The sequence below is a fragment of the Micromesistius poutassou genome, assembly GCF_964030765.1.
Source record: "Micromesistius poutassou genome assembly, chromosome: 5".
Classification (NCBI taxonomy): Eukaryota; Metazoa; Chordata; class Actinopteri; order Gadiformes; family Gadidae; genus Micromesistius; species Micromesistius poutassou.
Window position 1 is genome coordinate 9,948,202 of NC_140275.1, and position 12,173 is coordinate 9,960,374.

A 12,173-nucleotide genomic window follows, 5' to 3' on the forward strand; every position below is an offset into this window, starting at 1 on the left:
AGAAGAGAAGGAGAAAAAGCGATATATAAAAAAAGGGGGGCAAGTGGGGTGTTGGACAGAGCACGGCTCACACAGACCTGGTCCCTATTGAAGCGGAGGCATTTCTTACACACAGACACCGACGGACACTCAAACACACTCACAGCACAGACACACAGGAGAAGCTTCGCCATCCCCTCCCCTTTGTGGCGGTGGTTCTTCTTTGTCCCGGTCTCCTCACCACCACTGATGTATGCAAGAGAGGCCAGAGCTACGTGAAAGAATTCACATTCCTACTCCCGGCCAAGACCGGCGACTGGGGTAGAACCCCAAGTCGAATAATGAGAGGCATAGCCGCCCCTCAAATGGCGGTGAGAGTGATGGTGCACAATCCCCTCCAATGTGTTAGAAGAGACACGTTGGAGGGAAACTTTTGACCAACAACAGGGGGGGAAATTGTTGGGTTTCTGCTGGAGATGTCCTGCCTATTAGCTCCGGTGTGTCTGGAAGGGTTACGAATGGTTTGGCTTCAATATGAAGAGGTTCAAATTCAGCCCTGCCTTCAAAAGACTTAGAGCTTACAGGGGGGAGAAAGGCAAACCTGAAATAGGTGAACAAATTCCTCTATATTCAATATTCTTTACCTTGTTTCAGTAGCGCCAATGTTTTGGGAGTGAAAGATATTCCAGCTTATCCTGAAAATATGATATGAAGTATTGCTCTCTGTATGTCTTTTAGGTATAGTGAGACACATTCTGAATTCAGGAGCTAGGGATTCACATGAGCAGGATGTGGCCGGTGAAACAGATGGTAGAGAGGTTAACGTTGGCCATCCAGACGCTGTGTGACAAGCCACACACCTCAGGTGGAACTGCAGCTGTCTGAGCGCATGGTTTACTTTGCTTACATCCACGGCGCCAGACACATGTATGCATGCATGTGTGCTTGGAGAATAAAAAGGCTGTGGGACGAGAGAAAAAAATAAATAGAGAGCGTGAGAGCGAAGACAGGAAGGGCATTGTGATGATGTGGTAGAGGGAGTGGTACAAATACATGGTGAAATTACAAACAATTATTACAATAACAACAAGTATTACAATAGGTCACTATGAATGTATTTTTTTTTTTTTATAGAATGCATGAAAATAAATATTGTTGTTTGAGTTGATTCAGAAAACCATTTAGGAGATCATTTGTGTTCATCGTCTGTTTCTATTCTATATTTCTGTTTAGTTTACCATCAGCGATTTACGGGAGAGCAGTCGTTGTCCGCTACAGGCCAACTGCTACTGGGATGCTAACAATCGCGGAGCTTGCACAAATCCTTATCTAATGTGTTTCTGCATTGCTTTTTATTTTATCCTGGAAATTGGACTACACAGCAGTTCGGGATACAGAAGATTGCAACATTTTGGGGCCATTTTTGAGCAAAAACCATTCTGCAGTGGAAGAAAAACATTGACACGACGTCAATACAAATTTGGGGATAAGCGACATACTTTAATTACGGAGAGAGGATTGTAATTACGCAGAAAAAAAGATGTGTCTTTTATTTGTAGGAAGCTCAGGATTAGGACAGATTAATGGCGAAGAAGAAACACAATGGGAAGTTAGTTTATAACGAGAATAAATTTAAATGAGGCAAAAGAAAGAAAGGCAGACATTTAAATGTCTGTTTGACGTTGCTCAGCCTCGTAGACAACCGTCAACATCGCCAGCCCGCCAGCCAATAATATTTCCCTCGGCCAAAACCATTATCCCAGCCTCAACAAGGACCCCTTTCAGACACACACCATGCGAGACGGTCTGCATTCCACACCAGAGCCCTTCCACCCAGCCTCCCCGTTGTGACGTACTAGCATGGTGGAGGGGAGGGGGAACTGGGGGGGGGGGCGTGGGTCTGGATCTGGCCCTTGGCCCGATAACTCAGCAGGCTAAGAGACCCAGAGAGGATAACAACAACAAAGCTGGTAGGTACGTCGGCTGCTCTGTTTTGCTTGATATGAGATGATGGGTGTACACAGCTTGGTCCCGGAGCACATAAGCTTCTGTCACACAGAATCGGCTCCCTGTCAATCTCCTTGGTACGCTTGTGGTTGGCGTGGCTATGGCTCACAATGCCCCTGGAGCTCCAGGTGGCAGAATATGTGAAAAAAAACGTTTTAGGCAACGATGCCTGCCCAGCCTTTAGCTAGGTTCCTGGTGAAGACCTTAGAGGAATGTGGAAGTCTGTTTTCCATATTTGGTCATAAAAAACGATTTTCAATTGATTGTAGATTGAAGTCCTTTTAACCTTTTTCAAAAATCTCAAAGACATCCTGTACATACAAACTGAGTGAGTTATGATTCTTAGCCACAGGCAAACTACTACGAATCACTTAGTGTGGAGTAGTACAATGTAAAAACAATTTGTGTTGAAGAAGATTCACAAAAGTTAACGTTGGGGTTGCAAGGAGAAGAAATGGGGTCACGTGCCAAAAGAAGTTTCAGAACCACTGCGTTAGACACTCAGTTAACTTTCATTAGAAGGGACTACATCAATATAAATTACAGTGTCACTGTGAACTCACTACGAAAAGGACACCAGGGTAACTTTTAGAGAATTACAAATTCAATTGGTAGATTACCTTCTCGTTGATCTTGCATTTGCAAGATCCACAAGAAAATGTCTGTGTCTCTTTGCGTCTCTTCGTACCCAAAACAAACACGGTTCAGTGTGGCTTTTGGTCCTCATATGTTCAGCGTTTACATGCTTGTAGGTCATCTCATAAACATGTCACGCCAGAACCTTAAAACTCATGAGCCAATAAAATGAGATCTTTGAAGAACCAAAGGAACTCCAGATTCGGACCTTACAAATGGTTTCAATTTAGCTCCTCCACCGAGCGTCCAGCCTTGTTTGGTTACCTTGCCGGACACAAGGAAGCACAAGGTCGCATTCCTGAGGTAACACCGTCCCCATAAAGAAAGGGAGGCACCTCATTTCAAACACATGGTCCATGCCTCAAGCGCCTCGGGCCAGGAAACTGTTTAGACTAGACATGATCCTCTCGGAGTGTCAAAGTGTACAAGCTTGGAAACTTGCAAACTCTTTCCACTTTCCATTGAAACCAATTCAGCACTTTCTCACCGATGCCACTTCACATGCGGTGGGTGCATGTGAAGGTAAGACGGGGACAGTTCTAGAGATACCATGTTGGTTGCATGTTAGGGCTTTCACTGTCCAATTGGAGCAAATTCAGCAGCTCCTTCCCACCCATGCCACTTAACACGCGGTGGATGGGTGTGTGGTAAGATGGGGGGCAGTAGAGGTACCTTGTTAGTGCTTTCGATAGCAGGAAGGCTTTAATGGGTTTTGGAGGACATGTAGGTGCCTTTCGCTCCCTCTCACACTCTTTCTCAACCTTGAGTAAAGATTCTTGTTTTTCCTCGAAACCGTCGTTCTATGCTTGGCAAAACCAATGGTCTTTTTTTGTCAGTAAGATGTGTGTGTCATGGACCAGTGCTTTAACATTACTCTTAATAGTAAAGTGGTGTAGGTGAAAGAGCCCTGGCAACCGGTGTATTAGTGGGATACTGTCTTCATTTATATTTACAGCAACGAGTGACAGGGATAATTTTAGAAGTACAGAATTCATTCATTTCGTCATTCATCTTCATCATCTTTTCAAGGAGTTCTCAAATGGCCACGCTGCTCAGTAAATTCATTAAAATAGAAGTTTAAGACCACAGAAGAAAATAGAAAACATTCCGAACAAATCCCAAATGACGACAAAGTGTCAAGTGGGCGGGACGATTTTCAAAAGTCAAACAAAGACGGGGCACTTTGACACAACGCTAATTTGGATAATTATGAGGGGCAATGGGGGCCACTGATGCAATGGGAGGGGGGGGGGACCAAATAGGGAGGGGAACGATCAGGAGATCAGGAGGCGGGGGATACACTGGGGTTCATTGTTAAGACAGGTGATTTACGAGGGTCTCCAAGGCCCTGCCAGGGTTAAGATAGATCTTGTGTTGGGACAGCACCCCGGGCCCCTTTGTGTTCATTGTGCCCAGGACAGGGTTGCGGTGTGAGAGGAGGTGGTGGGGGGGTGGGTGTACTATGGCAGAGACCGGGCCTCCATGGATAGGCCACACTCTGCATCCCAGATCAAAGCCCACAGTGTTCCCTCTGTCCGCAGCTCCCAGGCTTCCGAAATCACCCAGACCACAACATTTGTATAAGGTAATAGTATGTCTCTCCATGGCCAACAAAAAGCAGCTGAAGACAGCTGGATATGAATAACGAATAGCAATGTATTTATGTCTACACTGCAAGAAACATTTTTTATACATTAGGAGGTCCATTCATATTGTTGGTAAATAGACAGATGAGGAGGCTGGTGTATGTGAAATGAGGTCACCGTCCAGCCGTCCCCCTCATCCCCGCCCTGGTTTCATACTAGACATGTCTGAGTGCTGTCTGCCAATCTCCATACATGGAGACTTCACCATTCAACACTTGACCTTTAGCTGATGAAGTTCCTCGGGGCAAAAAATCAATTTCCACCGACAAACCTGGTAGCAAATGAAGAGAAGATGTGGTTTTAGCCGGCATCAGGATCGTCCATTTACTTAAAAGCCAACCCGTTTTGTGTCACGTGAATCTTTGCCGGCATATCCATAAGAGTTTGTTAAGTGTCTGTTAAAGCTTTGTGTTAATGTCCTCTCCACCATGGCCATATGGACAGATGGACTTGCTGCTCCCTGGGTGTAGTTCAGGGAAATTCTTTTAAAATTAAGAAATGGGTCAAGAGTCTATGTAGAAAAGGTCTTGGGGAGTATGGCTATGAATAGCTCCTAACACATTGTACTGATACAAAAATAATAACTTGGATTTTAAAAGTGTACGCATGTATTTTCTCTTTGTTTGTTTTTTCAACCCTTTGTGTGCACATCTCTGGCTTCACAATTTAGTATAAATAAAGTAACCAATAGATTCACATCCCATAACGCACACGTGAGCGTTTGTTGTGTGGGTGTGAACTTCTAATTCTGTTGGTCAGTTAAATCTAAAATAGTTACTCATGCACCTTTGGCTGAACTTTCTGAATTAAAGTCTCTGATTTGAAGTCCACGGTGCAGAAGAAGCTATTATCCGGAACAACGGGCCAATCATTCTACCAACTAATTCCACCGACCACCATTCTCTGCAGGAAATAAGAACCACGAGAAGCTTGACACTGACGATCTTAACGATCGCTACGGCAACCAACACCGGGAAGCGTTATCTGTTTGGATCATGACTTGTGTGCTCTCTGAATAACTACTTAATCTCTTTCTCATTAGGGTATTTACCTAAACTGATTTCACTAATTCATTGGATCGTTGGTCGGACTCTGACCACTTTCCTCTGGAGCAGGCTTTGAATAATGGATGGCTTCCTTGAGCTTGCTCCCATGGTTGTGACTCTTGACCGTGTGCAAGCTGAACCGTAGCCGGTTGAATCCATCACTGTGCTTGTGTGTATGTGTGTGTGTGTGTGTGTGTGTGTGTGTGTGTGTATTTGTGTGCAAGTAAAAGACAAGAGGCAGGATTAATGTCATTGCGCTAGTAAAGCTAGCAGAAAAGCAGAATAAATGCAGGCTGTTAGTGCATAGGGCTTTTGGCCTTCAGACAAAAAGGTCCAGGTGATGGCACAGTATGCATCCTAAAGTGATGTGTCTAGTACCTCATGAATGCCTCTGAATTCATGCCAAATTATTTGAAAAAAAAAAAAATTGGCTTAATAGTAAAAAAAAAGTATTATAAAATTGGCTTCTCATTCATCTCAGTTCTAGACAGAGCCCACAAGCTAGGTGTTTACAGCCATGTGGGATCAGGGGTCAAGGGGTCAGGGGTCAGGGGTCAGGAGTCCTGGAGATGTTCGGCAGGAGCCGGGCCCTGTTCTTCAGAAACAGCACCCAGCCGAGAAGCCCGTATAGGTAGGGCAGGCAGGGTGTCAGTGCGACCGGGGGCCCCGTGCCTCCAGAAATGAATGATTGCGTGGAGCTGTGTGTAAAACGGAGGGGCTAATTCACTGGCTGCCATGGTGAACGCTCTGGTGTAAATCACACACAGGGCTTCGTGAGTCAGAAGAAGGCATCCCTCCCTTTCCCATTCCTCTTTCTAGTACACGAACACACAGACTTACACACATACCCACCCACATATGCATTGAAATTCGCAGGTACTTGATCACAGTCTGTGGCTGCAAAAAGGTGTCAGATTTAGTTTATTACACTCATGACACAGTGCCATTATGTCTCCGTAAGGTTCAAGCAAGCCTCACACGTCTTCTCATACCAGCTCTAAATTTCCTGTCTTTCACAGTTAAAATTGATGACATGGTTGTTAAATGCTGTTTGATACAACACAGGCACTGCATTACCAATCACAGTTCCAAATATCTGTTTAAATGTGTTTTGTTGAGCGGTCACCCGTGACAAACACCGGGTCCGAGCCTCGATGCAGAGCGGTAATATATGACCAGCCTAAAGCATTAGCAGCTCACCGTGGAAGCTGGCATTAATCGACGCGATCACTCTCCTTCACCAGAAAATACACCCTCTTAAATTAGCGATTAAATACCGACTTTTACTAAATTTGTATTAAATGAGCTTGGTTCTATTATTTTGTATGGGCTTTTGTGTAGAGGAGGACAGTGCAGACAGACAGGACAGTGCGTTGAAGAGCAGGGACGACGGTACGCAGTATAGAAGCGCACCCTGGAATCGAACCTGTATCACTCAATCACTGCTGCTTGTCGTGCCAGCGGAGAAAGAGCCGTGGCGGTTCAGCCATAAATACACAGAGAATACAGGAGTCGCGCGGGGTTGAGCTATAAATAAAGAAGAAAGAAACACTGGCCGTCAAGCAGCAACTGGCCGTCCTATAAAGATCTGCAGCCTCCACGGCTTCAGGAGCCACTGACAGATCAAGTGATGATATTTCCCCGTGACACACAGCACACAGGTTTCGGCAGCGAGCCGGAGAGACTACTGACATTTCACTGAGAATAAATCTGCGCTCTCCGTCGCCAACATCTTCCAACCACTTTTCCTCCGGTGTGAAATTGAAGAGCTAGGACCACTTTTAGGAGAGAAGGGGTGCAGCAGTAGGGGCTAGGGTGTCCAGTGACCTATCTGCTCGGGCCGTGACCCGTGTCCGCCGTATTCACCGTGAATCACCTCGGATTAAAATTGGCTCCTCCCGAACCGACGCATTCAAAAGTCCCCACCAGCGCACCAGCGTGACCACAGCAGGAACGTCAGCTGTGTATACCCACCGTCCCACCATGCAATGATGACACCAATCGATGACCCATGAGAACGAATGACCCAGAAGGACAGGGATGGTGCGGGCTGGTGGAGATGGGGGGGGCGGGGGGAGGGGGGGGGTTGGGGAGGGTAAAAGCGAGGCATGGGAGCATCAAGTAGGGCGACGGGGCCGGGCGGGTGCAGAACGCCAGCCGACCGACAGACACCAACCACACAGGGTTTTTTTCGATCTGGGATGGGATTGGGAGCGCGGAGGTTGGAGGTTGGAGGTCAGAGGTCGGAGGTCGGAGGTCGGATGCTGAATGCGGGATGCGGAATGCCCCCTGTTTACCTGCATCACCACCTGCTGCCAGGGGAGCGGATGGCTGCCCAAGCCGTTGCCACCGCCCAGCACGTCCGCGGGCAGGTTGGAGCGCTCCAGCTGCAGGGAGACGTGGTGGCGCTCCTCCTCCAACGCGCGGGTCAAGCGCTCGAAGCGCGCCTCCTGCTCCTTCACCGAGGCCAGGATGCTAGCCGCCGAGCGCAGGTCGTAGTCCTCCATGGTGTAGGGGGGGGGGTGGTGGTGGTGGTGGTGGACGCTCTCGTGTGGAACTTTCGTGGTGGAGAATAAGTAAGGGGTGGGGGGGTGGGGGGTTGACAGATGGTCAGTATAGACACCCAAGCCCTCCTGGCTGGGTGAAGCTGTTATCTAGGCTCTTCTCCAGGGTTTAGGGCCTAATGAGATTTGCGTTTCATCACGTTACTACACCCTAGCAGCAGCCCGATGGAAAATGAATCAGGTATTTGTTTAAAGACACTGGGGCATTTGAATTGTAGATGAATTACGATCAATTTTGATGGACACTGAAAATATCCAAAATGAGGCAAAATGTACACTGCAAAAGTAATTGCGCAATGATTCGCCTTCACAAAGGACAACAACAGAGTTTCACTTGTCGGACTGAATGATTGCGCTTGATATGAGCGAGAACCATTAATGGCGAGAATGGGTTTTCCAAGATTGTAAGATATTGGAAATGATGAAGATGAAGGCGAAGAAGGGGTTGAAGCGTGACGGAACCTCTGCAATCGCTCAGCGTGCACGGGGGCGGTTGAACTTGGAACACAAGAGAGCGTGGAGGAAAGCAGTCAATTTCATTTTTTTTTCAATGAAATAAGCCATGAGGTGGAGAGTCGACTGTCCATCAAATCCGGGTAGCGTGTGGGTGCCTGCGCCCACACAGCCCAAGGCAAGGCACTCAACCACAGGTCACCCTGAGGTCAATCCCCGGGGTCCATCCACAAACAGATTAGCTCATGTCTGGAAGTTGTTGTGGTGTGGTCTGCTGCATGCTAGCATGGCAGGCTATAACAGCTTGTAACGTAAACAATTATGTTTATTATTTATTATTAAATGATGTTTGTATCATCTCAATAATGTCATAATGTAATGTAAACCATTACTGAATTAAAATAACAAAAAAACTAGAATCAGAAAGGCTACCAAGCAATAATTTGGTCCTCAACATATAAAGAACATAGATGGATATACTTAAAGATGGAAAAGGATGGTTTTGACTTCACAAATGAACAAGCTTAGCCAGTGCAGTACCACTATCACATAAATCACATAAATACAGCCTGGCATAGTGGTTAGCACGCGCACACACACACACACACACACACACACACACACACACACACACACACACACACACACACGCACCAAGCAAATGGACAAGCCTTGTCTCTGGGCCAAGCCTATCTTGGAAGACATCTGTAACTGGCATTGCACAATTCCTAGATAAATAATCATGATCTTTCGGCTGACAATAACGCAAGCCAGCAAATGTATCACTGTCAGAGACACACAAAACACACACACACACACACACACGCAAGCACAGACACCAACAATGCACACGGGCAAACACACCACAAAACAGTGTCTCACACACACACACACACACACACACACACACACACACACACACACACACACACACACACACACACACACACAAGCACACACACACACAAACACATTACTGATAGTGGGATGGCAGGGAAGGGAAGGGAAGGGGGAAGGGGCAGAGAGCGAGAGAACAAGTGAGTGTGGAAATAGCCATCCGAGAAGATACAGACCTCAGAGATAAGCAGCCGGAGACGAGTTAGAGACTAGACATCCCCGAGCCACAGAATAGAAGCTGAATATAGCAGAGCTGCAGGGAGAGAGGTCTGAACACGGACACAAGGAAAGGAAAAGGACGGGACGAGAGGAGAGAGGAGAAACAAAAGAAGAAATTAAAAATATAAACAGATATGAAACAGATATTAGAGTGAAATTACAGTCATAATCAAAGAGGCCAACATATTTTACACATTCTTTACAGACGACCATTGTGTTAATAATAATAATGATCACATTATCTTGGGAGGATATTTGCAATTTTCAAGTTCTGGTTTAAACTTACAAAAAGTTATAATTATGTTTCCATGGCAAAGAGCAATCTTTCTTGCAGCAGGGAATACAAAATAAGAGCATGAATCTTTTCAAAGACAGATAGAACCAAGGAAATCATTCGTGCACTTCCTAATCGTCAAACACAATGGCGTGATTAAGGTCGACGTGAGAAGAACGTCAACAAAGACAAGACGTGCCAAGCCAAAAGTGGCTGCCTGCTCCGAGAACCAGCAGGTCTAACTATGAACACAATCGGTATTCCCGGGGACACTAGATTCTAAACGTCATCCTTAAAACATAACCATAACAGCAGGCGTTTCTCAAGTGAGAGGGAATCAGGCCCGTGCGGAAATTATTGTTGTCATTCAAGAACTCATCAGGCACCAAAAAGCGCACTCAAAACAGGGAACAATGGGAGATAAATTATTCAAATCCGATGGCGGGCCGGGTAATACACACAGTGTGTGACGGTGTAACGTCACACGTAGCATGTAGCTCTGTACTGTGTGCGTCGTGTGAATGTGTGTCTTAGATGGCGCAAGAGAGTGGGGGTGTTTGCACGTATGTTGATCATGTCGGAGTGGCACGCACATACACGGGCTGCTCACACAGGACAACCCATATACAAATACAAAACACACACACACACACACACACACATAAACACACATACGCACACAAACGCACAAACACAGACACACACACACACACACACACACACACACACACACACTGGTAAACAGGCCTCCGTCGTCTTTTCTATAGGACCTGGTGGGCGTCATGCTCTTCTTCTTCTACCCCTTTGAAGCGCACAATCTGCCTTTGATGTTTGCTTGGCGCTGATCATTTATTTATCCAGCACGGAGCGTGCACCCGGCTGCCGCGCAGAGCGGGGCATAGGAGAGGAGAGACACCACTGCCGCTCAGAGTTGAACTCCGCCGACGGAGAGTAAAAAGCAGAGTGGCGCGCGAGAGAAAGAGAGAGAGAGAGAGAGCGCCAGAGAGAGAGAAAGAGAGAGAGAGAGAGAGAGATGGAGAGGATATGTTTTTGTTTTTTTTCGCAGAAAAGCAGCCGTTGTTGTTTTCTCAAACCCTGCCTCCGATGCAGAAATCCTCTCCGTCCGTATCGGCAGAACCCCCCCCCGTTTAACAGCCCAAAGTGTTGAGGGAAAGCCTGGTTGGTAATTGGTTACTTTGGTGGAATTAGTTCGTTAACGATCCTATGTTTAAAATGTAAATGTGGTCTTAACACGCCTTGATTACGATACATAAAACAACAACAACAAAAAGCACACACTGACGTAACTATTACTATTTAACTATAACCGCTGGAAGATGGTAATGTCTCACTAATGGTTGGACATATCGTCATCTTTACATTAAGCTTGGAAATCCAATATACATTTTTAAATAAATAAATGAGTCGTGTAGCTATGGAAGCTCAAGAGAAATTATAAGCCTTCTCACATAAACATTTTACGACCACTTAATTGCATTCGGGAAAGTACTCTCAGCTAATCAAATTTACTCAGTTTTGATCCATTTTGTTTCAAAGTGCCTAGCTAATAGTCATTTCTAAGACATAATTTAATATACTGAAGGACCCCCAGAATTAATAATTCATATGACTTGATTTGATTATAAAAAAACAGCAGTTCCTGCAATACATTCAGGATGCGTTACTATTCCAACAGTGCGGTAAAATGACACAACTAAATGCAAATGGTGTTGGGATTAACGCTGTAGCCCGAGTTTCAGCTGACCAATTCCATTACGGCATGCAAATGAGCACCTGAGTCAGGGCAGACTTTGAAATGGAGCACAATGAGTCAAGGGAACGATCGGCCACGACGGTGCCCTCTGATTGGCTGTTCTCGATGACAGAGGGCAGTGATTCACGCTATATTATTCACCCTACCAGGAGGGGCGCGCCCGGGGGCTTGGTCCATGGTCATGTCAGGCATGTCGGTTATGCCCCTCTGCTCAACATTAGCCAGTGACTGCTAGCCTTTGCCTAAAATAGTCCAGAACAAGCTAGGGATAGAAGGGGTCGCATGGGGAGGGCACAGAGTAAGGCCCGGTCCCGTTTCTCTCCCCTTAACAAGAATACTTTGCTTTGAGTGCCCTTAGCTGCAAGTCAGCTACCGAGCTGGCTAGCGTTCAAGGGTTGATTTTAAGGGGGAAAAACAGCACTTCGCCCTTGCTCCCTTAAGTATTGGGACACGCTACCCCTTTGCGGGAACGTGCTAAAGCTAGGGTTAGGGCTGAAATCTAGGGTTAGGGCTGAAATCTAGGGTTAGGGTTGAAATCTAGGGTTAGGGCTGAAATCTAGGGTTAGGGCTGAAATCTAGGATTAGGGTTGAAATCTAGGGTTAGGGCTGAAATCTAGGGTTAGGGCTGAAATCTAGGGTTAGGGCTGAAATCTAGGATTAGGGTTGAAATCTAGGGTT

General features: G+C 46.2%; 1 protein-coding gene across 1 annotated transcript in view; it reads right to left on the reverse strand.

Annotated features, from left to right (window-relative positions):
* Nucleotides 1–7,821, reverse strand: part of LOC311343264 (splicing regulator ARVCF-like) — a gene marked incomplete at its 5' end in the record, with an annotated part of 29,081 nt that extends 21,260 nt beyond the window's left edge. The window contains 2 exons of the mRNA XM_084468142.1: nt 7,289–7,364; nt 7,612–7,821. Coding sequence (XP_084324268.1) covers nt 7,289–7,364; nt 7,612–7,821 — 286 coding nt within the window. The remainder of the gene's footprint in view (nt 1–7,288; nt 7,365–7,611) is intronic.
* Nucleotides 7,822–12,173: the final 4,352 nt, after the last annotated feature.